This window comes from Oryctolagus cuniculus, chromosome 13, assembly GCF_964237555.1.
Source record: "Oryctolagus cuniculus chromosome 13, mOryCun1.1, whole genome shotgun sequence".
In the NCBI taxonomy this organism is placed as follows: Eukaryota; Metazoa; Chordata; class Mammalia; order Lagomorpha; family Leporidae; genus Oryctolagus; species Oryctolagus cuniculus.
The window spans coordinates 38,522,807-38,546,773 of NC_091444.1; the positions used below are offsets into that span (position 1 = coordinate 38,522,807).

At 45.0% G+C, this 23,967-nt stretch overlaps 1 protein-coding gene across 4 annotated transcripts in view; it reads right to left on the reverse strand.

The window, feature by feature from the left end:
* The window catches only part of WDR26 (WD repeat domain 26), a 56,629-nt gene extending 35,585 nt beyond the window's left edge, over positions 1–21,044 (reverse strand). The window contains exons 1-6 of one of the 4 annotated variants that reach the window (XM_017347765.3): positions 19,974–21,044; positions 18,055–18,154; positions 17,850–17,954; positions 11,598–11,734; positions 6,773–6,870; positions 3,478–3,634 (exon numbers count right to left, since the gene is read on the reverse strand). In XM_017347765.3, the coding sequence (XP_017203254.2) occupies positions 3,478–3,634; positions 6,773–6,870; positions 11,598–11,734; positions 17,850–17,954; positions 18,055–18,154; positions 19,974–20,389 (1,013 nt within the window). In that variant the 5' untranslated portion in view covers positions 20,390–21,044. The remainder of the gene's footprint in view (positions 1–3,477; positions 3,635–6,772; positions 6,871–11,597; positions 11,735–17,849; positions 17,955–18,054; positions 18,155–19,973) is intronic. The other 3 variants (XM_017347764.3, XM_051820596.2, XM_008268354.4) reach the window with 3 other exon arrangements.
* Between the last annotated feature and the right edge of the window lie 2,923 nt (positions 21,045–23,967).

A 23,967-nucleotide genomic window follows, 5' to 3' on the forward strand; every position in this document is an offset into this window, starting at 1 on the left:
TCCAAATGTAGAGTAGGAAACGATTTTAAGAACTTAGCAATAAGATGGAAGGGAGAGAGAGAGAGTGGTAACAAGGAGGAACCTAAAATTAATGTTGTTTGTTTTTAGGGTAACAGAGAAGACCCTCCAATCAGTGGTCATTTCTGAAGGACAAGAACTCTTCCATTATAACATTAAATGTCAGAGTACTGTTCTATGTAATTTTATGGGAGCCTGGTCCTGAAATGAGGAATGAAAAAAATTAGACTAAATATTTTCAATAGGTACTTAAATATATGTATTCCTGCCGGCGCCGTGGCACAATAGGCTAATCCTCCGCCTGCGGCGCCGGATTCTGTCCCGGTTGCCCCTCTTCCAGGCCAGCTCTCTGCTGTGGCCTGGGAGTGCAGTGGAGGATGGCCCAAGTCCTTGGGCCCTGCACCCCCATTGGAGACCAGGAGGAAGCACCTGGCTCCTGCCTTCGGATCAGCGCGGTATGCCAGCCGCGGCGGCCATTGGAGGGTGAACCAACAGAAAAGGAAGACCTTTCTCTCTGTCTCTCTCTCTCACTGTCCACTCTGCCTGTCAAAAAAAAAAAAAAAAAAAAAAAAAAAAAAAGAGAGAGAGATGTATTCCTATAGATTTCAGTTTCCAAATAGGCAAAATTTGAATTTATGGACACCTCCTGAACCACCAAGTCTAGTCATTACCTTTGAATACAATCCTAATGATAAATTTAAGAACCACAAAAACAAAAAATTGAGTTTACACTTTCATCTGAACATTGTTTTTAAAAATCCCTTTAATGGCCGGTGCTACGGTTCACTTGGTTAATCCTCTGCCTGTGGCGTCAGCACCCTGGGTTCTAATCCCAGTTGGGGTGCCATATTCTGTCCCTGTTGCTCCTCTTCCAGTCCAGCTCTCTGCTATGGCCCAGGAGGGCAGTGGAGGATGGCCCAAGTCCTTGGGCCCTGCACCTGCATGGGAGACCAGGAGAAAGCACCTGGCTCCTGGCTTCAGATTGGCATAGCGCACAGGCTGTAGTGGCCATTTGGGGGGTGAACCAATGGAAGGAAGACCTTTCTCTCTGTCTCTAACTCTGCCTGTTCAAAAAAAAACAAAAACAAAAACAAAATCACCCCAAAACATAAAAATCCCTTTAAGGAGCCATGAAACATAAAACTATGCAGCCTTTTCATCCTCAGAAGTAACTTACAGAATAGCGATAGTGATAAAGATTAAAAAGGAATAAGGGGGGGCCAGCGCTATGGCATACGAGGCTAAGCCTCTGCCTACAGAGTTGGCATCCCATATGGACAAAGGGTCGTGTCCTGCCTGCTCCTCTTCCAATCCAGCTCTCTGCTAATGGCCTGGGAAAGCAGCAGAAGAGGGCCCAAGTGCTTGGGTCCCTATACCCACTTGGGAGACCTGGGAGAAGTTCCTGGCTTAGCACTGGACGAGCTCCAGCCACTTGTGGCCATTTGGGGAGTAATTCAGTAGGTAGAAGATCTCTCTCTCTGCCACTCAAATAAACAAATAAATCTTAAAAAACAAAAACAAAAAACAAGACATGCATCATGCAATACTTCAATACTTTAAGATTTAAAGTAATTGAAGGCCAACAGCTCAATTATTTTTTGATTTTTTTTACAAGTGGGAGACTAACTACATATGAAAGTAGTATATGTACACCTAGAAAACTGTTTTAAATTGAAGTAAAGATATGCATGTATACATAATTTTTATGGTTATCTTGTTTATAAAGCCCTCACACTACTATATTTTCATCCTTCCCATTCACGCTATTTTCTTTTTTTTAAAGATTTATTTATTTATTTGAAAGTCGGAATTACACAGAAAGAGAGGCAGAGAGATGGGGGGGTGGGAGGGAGAGGTCTTCCATTTGCTGGTTCACTCCCCAATTGGCCACAATGGTTGGAGCTGTGCCGATCTGAAGCCAGGAGCTCCTTCAGTGTCTCCCACGTGGGTGCAGGGGCCCAAGGACTTGGGCCATTCTCCACTGCTTTCCCAGGCCTTAGCAGAGAGCTGGATTGGAAGTGCAGCAGCCAGGACTAGAACCAGCGCCCATATGGGATGCCAGCACTGCAGGCAGTGGCTTTACCTGCTACACCACAGTGTTGGCCCCCATGCTATTTTCATCAGTTTCTAGATGATTTTTTTTTTTTTTGGACAGGCAGAGTGGACAGTGAGAGAGAGAGAGAGAAAGGTCTTCCTTTTCCGTTGGTTCACCCTCCAATGGCCGCTGCGGCCGGTGCGCTGCACTGATCCGATGGCAGAAGCCAGGTACTTATTCTGGTCTCCCATGGGGTGCAGGGCCCAAGCACTTGGGCCATCCTCCACTGTACTCCCTGGCCACAGCAGAGAGCTGGCCTGGAAGAGGGGCAACCGGGACAGAATCCGGCGCCCCAACCGGGACTAGAACCCAGTGTGCCGGCGCCACAAGGCGGAGGATTAGCCTAGTGAGCTGCAGCGCCGGCCCTACACGATCTTTTGCAAAAGCAATTGAGCATATCCAATTCAGCTGTTCCTCTCCATGTCTGGTTCACCAAAACCAACCCATTTCCTTCCTGGAGTCTGCAAGATTTCACAATTTGTTTTGTGCTGTCTTAAAGCTCTGCTTCTGGGAAGGCCTGGTGCTGAAGGAGGTTAATCCACTGTTTCAGACACCTACAGCCCTACTGGAATGCCTGGCTGGAATCCTGACTTCTCTGCCTGCAATCCAGCTTCCCAGTCATGTGTCTGGAAAGGCAGCAGGTGATGATGGTTCAAGTATTTGAGTCCTTCCCACCCATGTTAGAGACCCAGATGGAGTTTCCAGCTCCTGGCTTTGGCTTGGCCAAAGTCTGGCTAATGTGGGCAAATGTGGAATGAACCAGTGGATGGAGGGTCTCTCCTTTTCGTCACTCTACCTTTCAAATAATTAAAAAAAAGTTCTACTTCAACTCTGCTGATTACTAAAATAATAAAAATATCTTTATCAACTCCTAACATTAAAAAAAAAAAGCCTGAATTCTTAAGATGCAAATCTATGAACATGGGTAGGTAGAATAACAAACCTAAATCAGATGGTTACTACCTGTTACTCTGACCATTTTTGGTTTAGAGTCCACCTTCTTAAAAAAAAAAAAAAAAAAAAAAAGCAAAAAGCAGAACTTTCATTAAAGTATTTCCTGACCATAAGTTTCTTCATGAGAAAAAAATAACTTAGACCACAGTTAAATTATCAGACAGAGAAAATGAATAACCAAATGCATAGCCAAAAAAAGGGAAAATTGCTTTTCTAGCTTTGGTTCTTAAAGTGTAGTTTACTATATAAACATGCAAATTTCTCCTAATATTCAAATTTAGTTCTAGTTTTGTGAATGAATGCTAAATCAGTTATGAACTCTTATATAAATAAGAAAACATTTTAAAAACTTTATAACTGAGTTTGTAAAATGTTAGGCTATTTCAGAAGATTAGAAGTTTTGCTCTTACCTGCTACAAACATGATCTATAAGTAGAGACACAGAATCTAGGCTGCTGTCGAGTTTGGTATTGTGATACAGGCACCGATCCCTCTGCAGTTCCACCGCCTGCCGCAGCAGAGTCTGTAAACGCCGTGGGGGAAGCATCACTGATGGTGGTAAATAGGCTTTAATAGAAGACATTTTAAAAAAGAGAAATAAAATAATAATAAACTGTAGACTTTTATGTAAGACATTTACTCATCTTCTATACTTGCCTCCACCCCAACAATATTGTGTCCCTTAAATAGAGAAGCTGTGGCACAGCGGATGAAAGCCACAGCCTGCAGTGCTGGGTGCAAGTCCTGACAGCTCCACTTTGGATCCAGCTTCCTGCTAATGCACCTGGGAAAGCACTGGAAGAAGGCCCAAGTGCTTGGGCCCTTGCACCCATGTGAGAGATCCTGAAGAAGCTCCTGGCTTCAGCCTGGCCCAGCCTGGCTGTTGGGACCATTTGGGGAGTGAAGCAGCAGATGGTAGATCTCTCTCTCTTTTCTCTCCTTCTCTTTCTCTGTAACTCTGCCTTTCAAATAAATAAATTAATTAAAAAAAATAGAGCAGCTCTGGGTAATGTGATATGTGAACTTCATGAATATTTGTTAGCAGCTCTAGTGACATTGCATTAGGTTGGAATATATTGAAAACAAAACAAAAATCCCTAACAAACAAAAATAAGAAAAAAGATGATGATGAAAAGGCAACCTAATGATATGGCACAGAGAGATCAGACACAAGTAAAATCTCTGGAGCCGAGGGGGTAAAGCCACCTCCTGTGATGCCAGCACTGCATATGGGTACTGGTTTGAGTCCTCGTGGCTTCACTTCCAATCTAGCTCTCTCTAATGCACCTGGGAAAGCAGCAGAAGACGGCCCAACTGCTTGGACCTCTTCTACCCACGTTGGAGACTCAGATGAAGCCCTGACTGTTGCAGTTATCTTCAGAGTGAATCAAGTGAATGAAAGATCTGTCTCTGTATCTCTGGAACTCTGGCTTTCAAATAAATCAATCTTAAAAAAAAAAAAAAAAAAAAAAAAAGAAAGAGAAATCTCCATGTAGGGTTTACCACTTGGGACACTGGCATCCCTTGTTTAAGTGCCAAGTCCCAGCTGCTCCACTTCTTATCCAGCTCCCTGCTAACATGCCTGTGAAGTCAGTGTGTGATAACCAACGTACTTGGGTTCCTGCCACCCAAGTGAGAGACCCAGATAGGCTCCTAGCTCCAGCCTGGCCCAGCCCTGTCTGACGTAGGCACTTGGGGAGTGAATCAGCAGATGGAAGATTGTCTCTCCCTTTCTGTTATTCTGCCTTTCAAACAAATGAATACATAAGTTCAAAAAAAAGAGACAAAACAAAAAACAAAGGGCAAGCCAAAATGCTGGAACAAGTCAAGTTCCATTTCCCAAACTGTTCCTAAAGTCAAGGACACTATGGAAATTCAGGGAGGCCGGCGCCGCAGCTCAATAGGCTAATCCTCTGCCTTGCGGCGCCGGCACACCAGGTTCTAGTCCCAGTTGGGGCACCGGATTCTGTCCCGGTTGCCCTTCTTCCAGGCCAGCTCTCTGCTGTGGCCAGGGAGTGCAGTGGAGGATGGTCCAAGTCCTTGGGCCCTGCACCCGCATGGGAGACCAGGAGAAGCACCTGGCTCCCAGCTTCGGATCAGCGCGATGCGCTGGCCACTTCGTGCTGGCCGCGGCGGCCATTGAAGGGTGAACCAATGGCAAAAAGGAAGACCTTTCTCTGTCTCTCTCTTTTTCACTATCCACTCTGCCTGTTAAAAAAAAAAAAAAAGAAAAGAAAAAGGAAATTCAGGGGATAACTGGTGTTTTGATGTAAGTATCAACCTATTCTAATCCTTTAATTCCCTATCTCTCCCCAATTGAAAGATTTTCTGCTTCTTAGGTGCTCCACTCCCATGCCAACATGAAAACCATTTAATACCATAATTTTTTCTTTTAATTTGCATTTATTTGATGCTGAATTTATTCCTGAGGCATAGGTTTTTGTTTCTGTAGTTTCTTCTGGGATACCTTATACTTCTGTGCCACCTCCTCTTCTGTTTTAGGAACAATTTGTTCCTTTTCAATGAGAATCGCCTCTATGTGGTACAGGGAGCTCGTATTAATCTGACCATGAGCTCTGTAGGTATGGTGGAGGATCTTGGCTGCTTTGTTCACCTGGATGTGTTTTGTCTACACCCAAACCCTCCAGTTCAGAATTACTCTCTGCATTTTTAAAAACAGAAACTCTACACTCTTTTTGGGCCGCCAACCCTGCATCCAACCCTACCACTTGGCTTGGAGTACACCCACAAACTCCACCACTGTAAAGACAGAACGGCAGGCCGGTGCCGCGGCTCATTTGGCTAATCCTCTGCTTGCGGCACCGGCACCCCAGGTTTTAGTCCTGGTTGGGGCGCCGGATTCTGTCCTGCTTGCTCCTCTTCCAGTCCAGCTCTCTGCTTAGCCTGGGTAGGCAGTGGAGGATGGCCCAAGTGCTTGGGCCCTGCACCCGCATGGGAGACCAGGAGGAAGCACCTGGGTCCTGGCTTCGGATCGGTGCAGTGCACTGGCCGCAGCAGCCATTTGGGGGGCGAACCAACGAGAAAAGGAACACCTTTCTCTCTCTCTCTCACTGTCTAATTCTGCCTGTCAAAAAAAAAAAAAAAAAAAAAAAAAAAAAGAAGACAGAATGACACACACTGCTTCTTTAATGTGACATCTTTCATATAGTTGGTGGCTTTTCGGATATGCATACTCTTGATGGCTTGGCATTGACAACATAATTTAACCAGAGAGGAAGAAGGTCTTTTATATGTGAAAATATGGCAAAAGTAAAACCTTCATTACAATTTGGAGGCCATAAATTTGGGGGAGAAGAAAACAATTTATCTAAAGAAACCTAGGCCTTAAATTCTGAAACCAACAAGATTTCTGAAACATCTGTGGCTTACAGTTGTGGTTTACATGTTTTTTTTCCTAACTACAGTACTTTTTGAAAGCCCAAATAACATCTTAAGTGGGGCAATACTACATCACATAAATAAAAGGAAAACTGCTCTGGGTCCAGTGCCTTCTCACAAACTTCTGAAGTTTAGCACCTTAGTCTCCATGGCGAAGTTTGGAAATCTTTGGTTTAAACGCTCCTTAATGAATTCTCCCTTTCTCTCCAATAGCCAGTGAGTAAACACACCTAGAAACAAATCCTCAGAATTGATCTCTAATATCCATTTCTAACCTAACAGAAAATAAAGAATTAAGACTCTTACTCTGAAGTTTGTCCAATAGTTTGGATCGGGAAGCTGTCCCTTTGCCTTCCCATTCTGCTTTTGCACGTAGGTCTTCTGCGTGGCTACACATCAAATACCTAAAAATACAACCGAAAAAGCAACAAATGTCAAAATCTTTCCTCTGGAATAAATACAACTGGAAGATACTGACTATACTGGTATTTCAGCTATCCAGTTCTTACTAATGTATTTCAAGAAGAAACTTCTACACTGGACCTAATTCATTAATACAAGGTGCAGTTGCAAAAAATTACTAAAATGTAGTATGTAAGAGCAATAGTTAAATATGTAACACCCCAGGGTCTTCAGGAAATTCACAGAAAATACATACTATGAAAAACTGTGCATACCTTTTAGATTTATGCACCAAACTTTTTTTTTTTTTTTTTAACAGGCAGAGTGGACAGTGAGAGAGAGACAGAGAGAAAGGTCTTCCTTTGCCGTTGGTTCACCCTCCAATGGCCGCCGCGGCCAGTGCACCGTGCTGATCCAAAGCCAGGAGCCAGGTGCTTCTCCTGGTCTCCCATGGGGTGCAGGGCCCAAGCACTTGGGCCATCCTGCACTGCACTTCCGGGCCACAGCAGAGAGCTGGCCTGGGAGAGGGGCAACCGGGACAGAATCTGGCGCCCCAACTGGGACTAGAATCCCGGTGTGCCGGTGCCGCAAGGCGGAGGATTAACCTAGTGAGCCGCGGCGCCGGCTCTCAGACTGAACTTTTTTAAATTCCATTTTACACAGGCTTTTTGAAGTTCTTTGTATTATAGGTTAACCTATTAAGAGAATCCACTGGCCGGCACTGTGGCTCAACAGGCTAATCCTCCGCCTAGTGGTGCCGGCACACTGGGTTCTAGTCCCGGTCGGGGTGCCAGATTCTGTCCCGGTTGCCCCTCTTCCAGGCCAACTCTCTGCTGTGGCCAGGGAGTGCAGTGGAGGATGGCCCAAGTCCTTGGGCCCTGCACCCCATGGGAGACCAAGAGAAGCACCTGGTTCCTGCCTTCGGATCAGTGTGGTGCGACGGCCGTGGCGGCCATTGGAGGGTGAACCAACAGAAAAGGAAGACCTTTCTCTCTGTCTCTCTCTCTCTCTCACTGTCCACTCTGTCAAAATAAAAATAAAAAAAAAAAAGAGAGAATCCACTTATATTACTATTACATATGTAGCTCTATCTGCCAAGGTTTGTTCAAAGCACTCAACATACCCTATTACTTCATTTAGTGTTCCTAACAACTTTGTATAAAGCAAGCACTATTGTTGCATTTTTGAGAAAACCAAGACACCGAAAGAAAGCTCAAGTATTTGGCCTAGAATTAGAAGGCAAAGTAGCAATACAGAAATACATTCATTCTAGCTGCAGACCTTTCCCTTAGCCAGTATACATAGGTGTGTGTGTGGGGGTGTGTGTGCGTACATATGTATATATGTGAGTACAGGGGCCCAAGGACTTGGGCTATCTTCTGCTGCTTTCCCAGGCCATCAGCAGAGAGCAGGATGGAAAAAGAACAGCCAGGAAAACAGCCATATGGCTAACAGGCGGAGGCTTAGTCTCCTATGAACAGTGCTGGCCCCCTTAACCAGTATATTTTCAATACATAAAACTCAAAAAATGTTTAAAGGTATTAGATTAGCACAGGGCCAGTGGGCCATGGGTAACGCATCTGACTACAGGCCAGTAGATATTTACATTATAAATTAAACAAAAACAATACACCTTCAAGAGTTTACTATAAACACCATTCCAGAAATGGCTTAACTGGATAACCCTCCTTGTATGATCCTGTGAAAGTTATTGAAATCCCAAAGCACAGAATTTGGGAACTAGTTCATTAGTCACTAGAAGTGCAGAAGGTGCCATAAATACTAAAGGTCATGAATTCTGAAGATTTCATAAGGGCCCTCTGCTGGATGCACAACCCTGACCTGGTTCTGGTTCTGAGAAAAACATGCTTTGAAAGAGAAAGAAGTAGAGGCATTATTCAGACATGAAGATTAGGCCTGGCAAGCAAGTCTCCTGTTGTCTGATAGTCTGCCAGATGAAATTGTTCTTCTTAGTTGTAAAAAGGATATTCAAAAGGGTAAGGACAATGAAGTAAAGAAATAGTACATCACCTGCTCTGCAAGTAAAGCTCAATGAATGATAAGGCAAGCATCAGAAACCTCTCAGTTAATGTATTTTTTTTTTTTTTTTTTGACAGGCAAAATGGACAGTGAGAGAGAAAGAAAGGGTCTTCCTTTGCCGTTGGTTCACCCTCCAGTGGCCGCCGTGGTTGGCGTGCTGCGGTCGGCGCATCATGCTGATCCGAAGCCAGCAGCCAGGTGCTTCTCCTGGTCTCCCACGTGGGTGTAGGGCCCAAGCACTTGGGCCATCCTCCACTGCACTCCGGGGCCATAGCAGAGAGCTGGCCTGGAAGAGGGGCTACCAGGACAGAATCCGGCGCCCCGACCAGGACTAGAACCCGGTGTGCTGGCGCCGCAGGCGAAGGATTAGCCTATTGAGCCGCGGCGCCGGCCTCAGTTAATGTATTAATCCTTCCTTTTATTAACTGCATAAAGCATAATTCACTGAGTCTAAATGATTTAATAACCTCTTACTCTACAAAAACTATTTTTTCTCTTGTTATTTAGTGCCTTAGCTAATAAGAACTTAATTTTAAAAAGTTTATCTCTGTAATTCTGCCTTTCAAATAAATAAATAAATCTTAAAAAGAAAAAAAAAAGGAGGGAGGGACAGCATTGTGTGCAGCAGGTTCTGGGATGGAAAGTCCTTGCTGCTCTACTTCCAATCCAACTCCCTGCTAATGCGTCAGGGAAGGCAGCAGAAGAGGGCCCAACACTTGGGTCCTTGCCACCCATATGGGAGACCTGGATGAAGTTCTGGGCTCCTGGCTTTGGCCTACCCAGCCTTGGCTGTTGTGGCTATTTGGGAAGCAAACCAGCGGATGGAAGATCTTTCTCTCTCACTCTCCTTCTCCCTCTACCTGTGTAACTCTCCCTTTATTTATTTACTTGAAAGTAAGAGTTACACAGAGAGTGGAGAGGCAGAGAGAGAGAGCTGTTCCATCCACTGGTTCACTCCCCAGTTGGCCGCAACGGGAGGGAGCCATGCCGATCCGAAGCCAGGAGTTTCTTCCGGGTCTCCCACGCGGGTGCAGGGGCCAAAGATTTAGGCCATCTTGTACTGCTTTCCCAGGACATAGCAGAGAGTTGGATCAGAAGAGGAGCAGCCGGGACTAGAACCAGTGCCCATATGGGATGTTGGCGCTTCAGGCCAGAGCTTTAACCTGCTGCATCACAGCACCGGCCCCAAATAAATCAATCTTAAGGAAAAAAAAAAAGCCAGCGCCGCAGCTCACTAGGCTAATCCTCCGCCTTGCGGCACCGGCACACCGGGTTCTAGTCCCGGTCGGGGCGCCAGATTCTGTCCTGGTTGCCCCTCTTCCAGGCCAGCTCTCTGCTGTGGCCAGGGAGTGCAGTGGAGGATGGCCCAAGTCCTTGGGCCCTGCACCCGCATGGGAGACCAGGAGAAGCACCTGGCTCCTGCCATCGGATCAGCCCGGTTTGCCAGCCGCAGTGCACTGGCCGCGGTGGCCATTGGAGGGTGAACCAACAGCAAAGGAAGACCTTTCTCTCGGTCTCTCTCTCTCACTGTCCACTCTGCCTGTCAAAAAACAAAAAACACCATAAGAAAAAAACAAAGACAAAGAAAAGCCAAGGATGAACCCCAAGGTTTGCATTTCAGTAAGAGGGTAGAAAGTCTTGCCATTTATTCATTTGTTAGAGGAGGCACAGGTTTGTAAGGTAGAGTAGGTAGAGGTACAACTGGAATAAAGAATTTCATTTTGAGCATCTAACTCTGAGACACCTCTTAGACATCCAAATGGAAACTGTCAAATAGGCTACTAGATATAACATTTGGGAGTTCATATTCGAGGATAAATTTAAGAGCAATTAACAGGGCTGGCACTGTGATGCAGAAGGATAAGTGGCATCCCTTATGGGCACTTGTCACTTGGGAGACTTGGATGGAGTTCCAGGTTCTTGGATTTGGACTAACCCAGTCCCAGCCATTTTGGCCACTTGGGGAGTGAATCAGTAGATGTAAGATCTGTGTCCTTCTCTCAAACAAATCTTTAAAAAAAAAAATCCATTAGCATATGGACCGTATTGGAAGGTATGGTATAGAATGAGATTACTTAGAAAGAATATTGGGGTACTTTAAAAAAAAGTTTGTGGAATTAAAAGATAAACTGATTTTGATGCAAAAAGTTTGAAATCCATGCACAGGAGTTGTCTTCAAAAAGCTCAAGGCTCAGGAAGGATCTTAATAAGTTCATAAGCAGTCACTGAAAAACATGTTTTGTTCCTGCCCTCTGATTTTTAGCTGCTATTCTGTTCTTGACAAGTTCTTGGGTCTTCCTTCCTTGAAGCACCCCTCTTGAGGTTTCTGACTTAAATAAATCTTGCTTTGCTCACAAAAATCTGTTTACATCAATATTAGAAACTTTACTGCTTATTATTATCCATATCACAGGATTTTTATAGATTTGGAAACAGATTTTTGCAGGCAACACATACTTCTCCCTTCCACTCACTTCATACAACTTAACAACAACTGTTTCTTAGGATGACAAAACAGTTTAAACATACACGTAGAGGGAATTTACCCAAATTTTATCCAAGAACCTGGCAATATTCAAGATATTGTATCTTGGAAAAATATTCAAGAGCTGCAACTTTAGTCAATGGTAAACCTTGTAAAATCCCAGCCCTTCCTTCACCCTGGCATCTAAGAACTCAGTTTTCTTACCCACTAAGAACATGAATGCGCTCTGTATTGTATTTCAGTGGCGTCAATTCACAGCGCAGAACTTGAAGTGCCTCCAGGACCTTGCCATCCTCCAGGTATTCCAGGTACTTCTGCTGCAGCAGCAAAAACTTCATCCTCTGACATGACAGAAAGCAGCAGTCAGGGGAAAAAAGTTGATGGAAGTTTCAGAAAATGTTTGTGCCTAAACAGAACAGTAGAAACCATTCTACTATGCCCTTAGAAAATAACTTTTCATAAAGTTTCAAGACGACTCAAAATATTTTGGTTTAATAGAATAAATTTCATCTTGCTCAATTCCACTTCTTAATCAAACTTTGCTTTGAGTAATCTCGAATCAGAAATATTATCAGTGATCAAAGCATCAAAAGGGAAAAATGAATTCTACTTTTAAAGTGCTCCTAGAATTTTATTTTTTGTACAAATACTTTAGAACTATTCAAGTTTTCTAAATTTGCTGATTTTTATAATAGGGCACTGATGGGTTTTATGCAACAATTTTTGAAAAGATTGGGGAAAAAAACCATTACCAGGGAAATTATTCAAAAGCCATACTGTGAACTAAATAGACCAGAAAGCAGAACCAGAGCCACTGAGTGTAAGTTTAACGCTAGATTTTGGCAAAACTAAGAAGCATATGAGCTGGTGTAGTAGTGGTGTAGCAGGTTAAGCCCCTGCCTGCAAAGCCAGCATCTCAAAATGGTGCTAATTTGAGTCCAGCCTGCTGCATTTTCAATCCAGCTCCCTGCTAATGTGCTTGGGAAAGCAGTGGAAGATGGCTCAAGTGTTTGGACCCCTGTATCCATGTGGAAGACCCAGAAAGAAGCTCCAGGCTCCTTGGCTTTGGCCTGGCCTAACCTGGTTGTTGCGGCCATTTGGGGAATGAAACAGCAGACGGAAGAGCTATCTCTCCCTCTCTCTTTCTGTAACTCTGTCTTTCAAATACAAAAAATAAATCTTAAAACTAAGAAGCATTATGCAAAAAATGAGTTAGAAGTTGGTGTGCTATCTTATGACAACAGTGGACAAGCAAAATGCTGGTGGACCTGCTCTGTCTAAAGGGATGCACAAATTAGAAGGGGGAATTCACAGGTTTTCAGAAAGCTTCAAAATCTGTTACTTGGAACACTCTGATTACTGATGCATTTAACTAGGAAACACAACTTATTATTAGGTCTCTTCCCCTAAAAGGAAAAATCACTTTCCAGCTTGTTGTGAAATACTTTCATATTTAGCTTCTTTCTGAAAAGTGTTTGGCTTAAATGTTACTTTATCATCTCACTTTTAACTTGAAAGTGAGCTTCATAATCTTAGCAACTTTTTATTAAAGAAGTATATATGAATATCGTGGTTGGAACTTTTTTTTAACCTTAAGCCTAATTAAGGACCACTGCCTGGAGAGACTCTCATGTTTGCTATTTGCAGTGATTGAGAAAGCCAATTAAAGCAGGCAGCAAAGATAGTAGATAGGAAGTGTCAGTCATATTTACAGACTTCAAAAAATAACACGTTATTTTAAAACCATCAAAAATATACTGCTGTCACAAAATGATGTGGAGAAATCAGCATTTATTTACCAGCATTATGAGTATAATGAGCTCTCTACGAATTCCCTACCATGCAGTATTTGGAAGACAGGCTTAAACCACAAGCTTATAAAAACTGTTTCTAGAGAAAGTAAATGAAAATAAACCCTCTCATATAAATAAGGCACACATTTAAGTACATTCTTTGTAAGATACATTGCTTAATTTGATAATAACCTAAGTCTAAAAGCTAAATCTAAAGCTAAGGAAAAAAAACATTCCAAATGAGACAAGTTCTGGTATCTCCAGAACAATGACACTTACCAAACTTTACCCAAAAAGTCAGGGTGACTAATCAATGTTTTAGAAACAGATTACCAAGATGACCTGAGAAGTACACTACTGTACATGGAGCCTGAAGTTAACCTTTTATGTAAAAAAATAAAAAGTAAAAACCAAAAAATTATATCAGATGACAAAAATAAAAACTAATAAAAAATCCAAAAATCAAAAGATTTTATATTTAAATTTATTCTGGATATGTTCACCAGATATGTGATTTTATATTTAAATTTATTCTGGAGATGTTCATTTTTCTGGGGAAGAAAAATCAACTCCTGGGGCCGGTGCTGTTAACGCTCCACCTATGATGTCCTCATCCCACATGGTGCTGGTTCAAGACCTAGCTGCTCCACTTCCCATCTGGCTCCCTGCTAATGCCCCAGGGAAAGCAGCGGAAGACGGCTCAGGTCCTTGGGCCCTGTACCCATGTAGAAGATCCAAAGGAAGCTCTGGGTTCTGGCTTTAGCCTGGCCCAGTCCTGGCCATTGTGGCCATGTGGGGAGTGAACCAGCAGATGGAAGCTCTCTCTCTCTCTCTCTCCCTCTCTCCCTTTCTCATCTTTCTAAAACTCTGCCATTCAAATAAATAAAAAATAAATTTTTTTTAAAAAAGAGAAAAAACTCCTAATGAAAAGAGCTCATATTTTTACCTCATCAATATACTGTTAGAAATTAATTTTATTTATGTTTTTGATTCAAACTTGCAAGTCATATTTACTTGCAGAATTTTTTTTCATTTAAATGTCATATGGAACTGGTCAATATGATTTAATTTGTTCACTAAATTTTCTAAGGGGGAATTTGGGAGATTTTTTAAAAATTCAGGGCAAGTCTTTATTTTTTTACATCAATCATTAGGCTCTATGCCCACCCTCTCCCCCATTCCAGTATGTGTAGGGACAGCACCAAGTGCTATTTCTCCACCAGTATCTTGATGAAACATGTTACTCCCTTTCTATGGGGCACAGGCAGGACAGGAGAGAAAAGACAGACTAAAATCTCTAAGAAACCAATTTCTGAAAAACACACATTTCAGTATATATACAGGGAATGGTGTAAAAGTAGGATGAGAGCATTTTATCCAGATTAAGACAGAGAATACCCTCAAATAGCCAATCTTGGTATTGTGCATTACAAATAACTTGCTGCTGGCCAAGCAAAGCTAGAGATGGGGTTCAGAGAGAAAATGTCTGTTCTCCTAAGGTCCAGTTCAACTCAAGTACTTGACACACAGGATAAGGAAGGGGAGTAAAACTGTATTCTGCACGCATCTCCCCCACCACCAAATTTAAAGCAAAACATAAATATAATCAAGTAAATAAAGACCTTTTAATCCACAAAGGGTGTCAATTATTTATTGAAAAAGCTTTGAAAAATCAGGCAAAACTGAAGCTTGCCGAGATGGGGACTAGGCTCTAATAATGTTCATGAGAAACAAAAGAAACATAAAATCCGTGAGCTTCTGAAATAAAGATAAAAAGAAAAGCTGAAGAAATAAACTCAATTCTCAGTTAGAACCCTAAGAGATTGTTTCTAATCTCTGATGATTTTTGAACATCTCTGGGCCCAGTATTTCCTTCTTTCAATAGCTAATAAATCTTAAAATTGCTAAGTGCCTAGAGTAGTCTGAGCAATAGCTGCACACTATAAATTCTGCTATGTTCCTTACGCTACCCAACATTTGGATTGTTTGAACCTTTCCTCCTTTAGTATTAAACTGAATTCAACATGGAAAAAACCTCAGAAGACAGGATACACAGAACATCTGGTTACTGAGGGCAGCCTCCTAGCTAACTTAGCAGTGGTTCTGACTAACTCTGAAATAAGGTTAAAACCAAGTTGTATCAATTAAATCATGACTCAGAGGAAAGGGGAAATGAATTATATTTAAACCATGGTTCTCAAAACTCTCCCCTACTTGACTTCAAAACATATAAATTTTTCTATGTCAAGCCGGTATTTGAACATTTTTGTTAAGCCTATTTCTACCATGCTAAGAAATAAAAGAATCAAACACCTTTATATATATAAAAGTTTTCTGTTACTGGTCTCAGTGACAGAACTGACCAGTAACAAACTGCTCAGACATAGATAAGTCTTTTTGAACTCAAACTAAAAAGTGTTGTTTCATGTGCTCAACTTCCAGAAAACCCAGAGCAACTCCTGTGATTCCTGGTATCACTTAACTGGAAACCAGTTAGAAGCAGAGGGCTAGGGAGAATATACCAGGTCAATAGAACATTCAGGCTTAAAAAATAAAGTACAATTTTAGTCTAGACTAGGTCATCAAATGTGTGTGGGCATACAATTAAAAATAATTATGTTTTAAAAATCCCAAATAGTTGTCTTCCAAGGTGTTATTTCAAATTTTAGCTTACATTAGACTGTCTTCTTCTGGAGATGTGGGGAGAGAAGCAAATTTAGACACAACGAGATAACTGAAGAGCAATTTCAAAAAATGCTGAACTGAATCTTTTAAAAGCAATTGATTCATCAATGCCTTAAGTGAGATAAAAGTTGGAAACCCTTTCACCTTAACAGTCTGATGGTATAAGGCTCAGGCAGAGATTTAATCTTCATCTTTCATTAGATGCTAGAATGTTCTACAAACTGAGCAGGCTGTAGAAAGAAAGGATTCCTTATTATCTACAACCACCTTTCTTTAATTTACATGTTCTTTCTAATGAAAGTTTCTAATAAGACAGCCATAATCTAAATCTCATACAGAAGCCTCAAACTACAAAACACAACAATGACAACAAAAAACCCCAAGTTAAGTGAACCTATCAAAATTCTCACTACAAAATTTGATTAATTTGGATGAACCTTATAAAAGTAAAACAACCTCTTAGGAAATCACACAGACTATTTTAGAACAGTCCACAGTCACATTCTTGCCTGTCACTAGACAAGCAGTACTAACTTGCCCAATGGAAAGGAACGCAACTCTGATTTTTGGCCATTTAATCTGTCTTGATTTTAGCTCATTCAGGCAGAGCTAAAAATTTATGAAAAACTGCCCAAATAAAGTTGTTTTCCTTTTTTTTAAACCCCAAACACATGGACTGGGGAAATTCAGTCACTAAAAAAATGTGTAATCCCTTTGGATATAGATGTTTAACTTTTTAGTTTTTAAATTTTACTGTGGAATTAACTATTTCATAAGTTAATTTATCATCAATCAGCTGACTCAATAGTAGCTTAAAATTCTTAAGTAATCTGAAAGAATAAATGTAACACGCTGGATTGTCAGTTTAAATGAATCCATATTTGTTCACACTTGTTTGCACCTTTAATTTACCTGAAGCCCATTCCCTATTATCATGTTATAGAGAACTACAGATCTTGAAAACTCTTTGGCAGTGAGATTTCAAAAAAAAACAAAAAAACAAAAAAACAAAAAAACAAAAAACTCTATTATGTTTATAGACAAGGGTAGAAAAGCTTAATGTTTGATCCAATTAAAAAAATCAAAACTAACAGTCATTTACTAATATTTAACAAACAACTGGTTTCCCTACTTCACTTCCTACTCAACTTCTTTCCCTCCCCCACCAGACAGGAAACTGCTTCTGACAACAAATGAATCAGCTAGAAGGTAAAAGCCTGCAGCCACCAGCTCTCTGAGGTTCCTAATTGCCAACACTTAACCAAAAACGGATCCATCCTCTCCCTCAGCAACATCTACTGAAGAATTAAAGCCCGTCAGTGTAAAAGATTCATTAAGCTTTATGAAAAAGGCTAACAGGTTAAGGGAGGAGGTTGATTTTGTCAGGGGAAGAAGGCCAGTCAGCAGGCCCAACGTGCAGAGTTGTACACAAACCCTCTGCCAGAGTAATGCATATTATACAAACTTTGACACTGTCCATTCTCACAACTCCAATTTGAGAACAGAAAATGGTGAGCACACCAATGGAGTTGGTTTGAACTATCTTTCTAAAAAATCTTTGGGAATTACAGTTAATTTATGTATCAGCTAAGGCCTATATTGATATACACACTTCCAAACACATTTTCTCTTTAACCAGCACATTGAACATTTTAAGTAATATACAAGTATAGTTTATCCATGACTCCATAAACATAAAAATCCTATCAGCAGCACCAAAAGCGTGAAGATCTTTCAACATAATCTTGGTAGAGCTTAACTTTTAACAAGGTTTAAATGACACATTTTAAGAGTGATTTTTAAAAAGTAAAATTCACACTTTAAAACATCATAGACACTCATCCTAATTTACAAACTGAATTATATGCAACGTAACTACTTTTAGGCCTTATCTTTTACAAGAGGCAGAAGCCTAGAAGCTATCAATAACCTACTAAAATAAGCATAAATGTGAAACTAAGAACAAAAGTGTATTTACCACAATTATTCCCAACAACGTTTGAGAGATTTCAAGTGCGCCTCTTACCACAATAGCATGAGGAGAATGCACTAAAGGCTTTAGTTCATTCAGGTCATTTTCTGCCTGCAAAAATTGGTATAAAAGAAAAACAGAAATGTCACAAAATGCACATCAGATATACAATTTTAGCAGCAGTCACACAGCTCTAGATGCCCTACTTTACCTTATCCCAGTCTCCTTCCATGACATGATTTCGGAATTTGGTAGCAGAAGGATGTTCTAAACGACATCCTGACTCTTGCATGAGGAGATCAACAGTCTGGCTGCAGGAGAGATACAGTGTAAAAAAGACCTGACCAACTTCAGGGTTTTACTCTTCCAAATAAACTAAATGTCTATGAAAACAGTTGCAAAGTTTTTACACTAACCTCATGATGAAGGAAAAACTTGCTTTAATGTGCTTGGTTAAGTCAAGTTGATGTAAAACTGCCGTTTACACGTATTTCTAGCCATGTTAAAAACCTTCCTTGAAACCAGAATCAAAACAAGTTATTCCTACTTTTGCTTTTGAATGCCTCAGGAGTGAGTTTGAGGGGTATAAAACTTCTAAAAATGGGTTGGAACCAATAGAGCAAATAAATGAAAAGACAGGACCCATACGCCACCCACAGCACTGCATCTGACAGCTAAAAAGTGGGCGCTCCATACCAGGTGACGGGGGTGACCTGTGCCAGGTAGAGCTTTACAGCAAGGTATTACGTGCAGATGGAAATTCTAATAGGTCAATCTTTTAGATTAAAATAAATCCAGCATCAAAAATCATTTCCTTTCTCTCTATACTAAAAATAGCAAATTTACTATGGTGTAGGTTCCAAACAGTCACGAGTTATTTCCTCCTGCTGCTGTCGGCTTGCTTCTTGTCTAAGACAGTTCTGTTCACATTTACAAAATCTGCTTTCATACTAATCCTTTTCCTTAGGGAGCAAAGTAAAATCTTCCTCGGATCGAGTTTTCTGAGAGCTGAAAAGATCCATCAAATGTCGTTTCTTCCATCAGTTATTCTGGCCTTTAAGGACCACCGTTTCACCAGCCTCATACACTTGCGTCTGTGGTCACCCAGCCATATCTTTCAGCTAAATAGTGTGCAAGATCGGCCTGAACATCAAAATATGTCACTCTGTGAAAGTGTTGTCCCTCTCCCCACTCCCCACCAAATCCAGGGATCCAAAAATCACAGTGGCCAGGCTGAGAGCTAATTTTAATCTGCACTTTGAAGCTAGGAAACTGACTGTTGCATGTTTCCCTCTCCTTCCTCTCATTCTGCTTCTGCCTCTGGCACCTCCTCCACCGGGCTCCAGGGCACTCCCACCCGTCCTACCTTCCACCCCCCACGGCCCAGTTTTTCTTTGTGTGTCTCCACCACGGTGGTCTGGGGCCAAGGTCGGGGTCTACCTTCCCCCTACGTCAGGTACACCAGGCCACCTAAACCGCCTTGGAAAACAAACCATTCACCAGAGCAGATGTCCCCTTTTCAGAGGCAATCGCTCTTGGTGTTCAACCGCGGCCTCCCGTACACATATGGGCCCTCAAATGGCATCAATACGGCCGGCCTCTTCCTTCTTTATCCCCACCAGATTTATTCCACGACCCCGTTGCACAGGATCCCAGCCCCTCAGCGCCTATAAACACTTGTAGGTGATTGTCTTTCCTGATTGGTAGTTTGCCTGGGCTGTTGTCTGTCATGGTTGGGGGTGGGGAGGTGTCCCACAAAGATGCCTCTGAGATACACTTGAAAAACAAATCCTCCAAGGTTCATTATTTCCAGCAGCTCTAATCCACCCCTCCCCCACCAGCGGCACAGACACGCTCCCGCATCTGTCTTTATTGACAGACAATTAAGCTCCGAAGGTGTGCGGGGAGGGGTCATTCTTTGGTTTCTGCCAGCCCTCCCCAACTGCCCAACCGCCCATCCCGTCCGGGCCGCGTCCTCCCGGGCCCCGGGTCGTGGCGTGCCCGCCGGTCACCCTCCCTCTCCGACCCAGAGAGAGGGCTCGCTCCGGCCGGCCGCCCCCCGCCGCCGCCGCCCGCCTGGGCCTCGTCCCTCGGTCTGTCCTTCACCAGCTGCCGACAACGGATACTTACTTGAGCCCTAAGCCATTCAAGTGCTGTCCTATTAGCCTAATGACATCCTCATCTGACTGCGAGAGCCGCTTCTTCTTCTTGAGGCTGCTGCCCAGGTCCGGGGTGGCCAAGGCAGACGAGGCGGCCGTGGTGGCGGAGGCAGCTGCGACGGTGGCGGAGGCTGCGGCGGCCGCCCCGCCTGGAACCCCGTTATTGACACTCAGGCTGTTGCTATTGTTGCTGGCGGCGGAGGGGGCGGAAGGCAGGAGCCCATTGGCGTGGGCCAGGTCCCCCGCGGACGACGACGACGAGGGCGACGACTCCCCGTTCTGGGCCGACAGGCAGGCGAGTTCCTGGGTCTGTCCCTGGCCCCCGCCGCCCCCTCCGCCGCCGCCGCCGCCGCCTCCTCCTCCTCCTCCTGCCCCGTTGGCCTGCATGATGCTGCCGCTGACCAGGCTGTGGCCGCTACTTCGGTGGGGGACGGCGGCGGCAGGGGCAGCAGCCGGGGGAAGTCCCACCACTACCACCACCGAGGAGGAGGAGGAGGAGGACGACGACGACGACGAGGACGAGGACGACGAGGACGGAGGGGAGAGGCCTGCTCTGCCTGCCGAAGCCCCGGGCTCTCCTGCTCCCTCCGCCGCCGAGGCTCGGGGTTTCTTCCGCGGGGGCGGGGAGGCTCCGCCGGTGTCCGAGTCGGAGGAGGAGGAAGCGGAGGCCAGAGTTTCCTCGCCGAGAGAGGCCGTGGTGGGAAGCCGGTAGGGCGAGGCGGGGGAGGGGAGGCGGGGGCCGGGGCGGGGGGTCGGGGCGAGGAGGGGGCCGGGGCGGGGGTCAGGGCAGGAGGGTGGGGGGTGAGGGGAGGAGGAGGAGGAGGGGGAGAAGGAGGATCCGGGCCCTTTCCCCCCCCCCTCCCGGAGGCAGCTCGGGGTGCGCGGCCCGGGGGTCGCGCCGGGGGGCGCCGCGGGGCGGCTGCGGGGGCGCGGGGCCCGCCGCTGGGCTGAGCCCAGGCGCGGGCGGCGGCGGCGGCGGGCGGCAGCGGAGGCAGCTGCCGCCTCTGTCCTCGGGTCCGCTCAGCTCTGCTCCCTGGTGTGTTGATTCTTCCCCCAGCTGCTGCCTAATGGAGTCCAGGCGCTCGCGTCACAGGAAATGCCTATACTGCCCTCCTCACTCACTTCCGGTGGCAGGTATGGAACCTATAGGGGGCCTGTCACCCGGCACGTGCGCCGGGGGCAGGCCGGGGTGGAAGGGGAGGGGGCCGGCGGGCCGGCGGGGCGCGACCCGACCCCGGCCCGGACGCGGCCGGGCCTCGGCGCCGCTCGGGCCCGCGCCCCAGCGCCCTGGTCGGGGCGGGTTCGGCGGGCGGCCGGCGGGAGGCCTCCGTCCCGGGCCCGGGGTGCGTGCGTGCGTGTGTACCCCCGCGCGAGCTGCAAGTGTAAGGTGTGCGGAGCGACTGCGGACCCGCCGTCGCGGGCCGGAGGTGGGAGTCGGGCAGGTGGCGGGTTTTGCGGCGAGAGCTTGGAGGCACAGGGTGGCGGTAGGCCGCTGTGACTCGCTAGATGGTAACAGGCCTCCTCGTTTTAAGGTGGAAAAACTAGAATTTCCACGACCGGGTGCCCCACACGGTTGCTTGCCCCCGGGGGCCAGCCCGGAAGGTTTGAGATGCTGAGCCGATGAGACCCGTGCTGCGTCCCGGGCAGACGCAGTGTTCTGTGGGGGTGTCTGACGGGACAAGAAGTCAGGAAGAGGCCTCGGCGGGTGTGGAGGAGGGGAGGGACTTCGCCCGTGGGCCTCCGTTCTTTGAGCACTTGTCCAGCCGGGAAGCAGTGACATGCAGCAAGCCGTTTCCTCATATATGCATCCTAAGGATGATTCAGGCTCCAGTGCAGACGCAGGCTTGACATGATTATGTGGCATGTGGGGCTCTGTGTCACCGTCACTCCCCAGTTCATGTAGAGGTAGGCATGCAGCCAGCAAGACCAGGGCTGAATTCATCACTGGGGAAAGATCGAGCATACCAGCAAACAGTTGTTCACACGTCTGTGGTACAGACCTGAGCGTACAAACATTTTCTCCCAAGGTAAATGAATTTTTCTCTGAAGTAGTTTCTCTTGGCGGGGAGGGGGCCCATAGACTCAACTAATACGTTTTATATCTCTAACGTGTTCCTCAGGTTAACTTTGAGGCCTTTGGAGATGGTCTTCTTTTCTTATTTAGACGTATAGTAAAAATTATGTGAATGAGTTTTTTTAAGATTTGTTAATTTATTTGAGAAGCACAGTTACAGAGGGAGAAACAGAAGTCATCCATCCACTGGTTCACTCCCCAGTTGGCCTCAATGGCAGGAGCTGAGCTGATCCAAAGCCGGGAGCCAGGAGCTTCATCTGGGTCTCCCTTGTGAGTGTGGGGGTCCAAGCACTGGGACTATCTTCCACTGCCTTCTGAGGCCACAAGCAGGGAGCTGGATCGGAAGTGGATGAGCAGGACTCGAATTGGTGCCCGTATGGGATGCCAGCACCACAGGTGGAGGCCCAATGAGTTCTGTTGATTCTCAGAGTGGAAGAAGGGAGAGGGTGCCCAGTGCAGGATCTTACAGGAGACTTAGCTTTGTAGTTCTTTCTTAAATATGTTTCCAGGTGGCAGCTGTAATTACAAGGTGACTCACAAATGATGTTTATATTCACCTGACACAGACCTGAGTCCTAGCTGAGGTTCATAGGGCACTGTCAGTGTATCCAGCCGAGCCAGAATTACTAGATAGTTAACACCTTCCGACATCCCTTTTTGTATATTAACTTTAGACAACCTTATTATTAAAAGGGTTGGTGTTGTTTAGGCAAAATTTAATTTTTGAAGAATGGTTTTTCATCATTTAGTAGGCCCATAGCAACCCTGAGGATGCTTCTGAATAAAGTCTATGGCTTTTACATAGGAAATAATCACTTACTGGTAGCCACAGACAAGGCTCACACTTTACTGACGAGAATAAAATGATGAAAGGAAAAAGAAATTGGATGCCATCACTGTTCAAGCTTTTTTTTTTTTTTTTTGGACAGGCAGAGTGGACAGTGAGAGAGAGAGAAAGGTCCTCCCCTTGCCGTTGGTTCACCCTCCAATGGCCGGTGCACTGCGCTGATCCGAAGCCAGGAACCAGGCACTTACCCCAGTCTCCCATGGGGTGCAGGGCCCAAGCACTTGGGCCATCCTCCACTGCACTCCCGGGCCACAGCAGAGAGCTGGCCTGGAAGAGGGGCAACCGGGACAGAATCCGGCGCCCCGACCGGGACTAGAACCCGGTGTGCCAGCGCCGCAAGGCGGAGGATTAGCCTAGTGAGCCGCAGCGCCGGCCACTGTTCAAGCTTGATATGCACATCCCAGCTTTTCTTCTTTTTAGGTATCTAAGACTGCTCTTACTAAAATTCTGAAATTATGATGTCCATGTGTATACACATTTCTGTATACTAAAACACAGCTTGAGAACCTGTAGTAAGAACTCTGGGTCTTTTTAGAACCAGGTCTCAGGTCCACGTGTAGATGAGGAATTCTAAAATCCCACTCATTACGCCCAGAGACCTTCAGCAACACTGTTACTTACAATATAAAATCCAAATTATTCTTCTTTTAAAGATGTATTTTCTTATTTGAAAGGCAGAGTTACAGAGACAGAAAGGGAGAGACAGAGAGAGAGGGCTTCCATCTGCTGGTTACTCCCCAAATAGCCACAAAGGCCAAGGCTGGGCCAGGCCAAAGCCAGGAGCATCATGTGAGTCTCCCACATGAGTGCAGGGGCCCAAGCACTTGGGCCATCCTCTGCTGCTTTCCCAGGTGCATTAGTAGGGAGCTGGATCAGAAGTGGCGCAGCCGGGAATCAAACTGGCACTCATATGGGATGCTGGCATTGCAGGTGGTGGCTTTACCTGCAACACCGGCCCCCAGATCCAAATTCTATCCTTGTTCTTCCTGAGCTTCTCTGTGAACCCTTTGCTACTGTCTCCTAAATGTGCTGAGCTCATTTCTT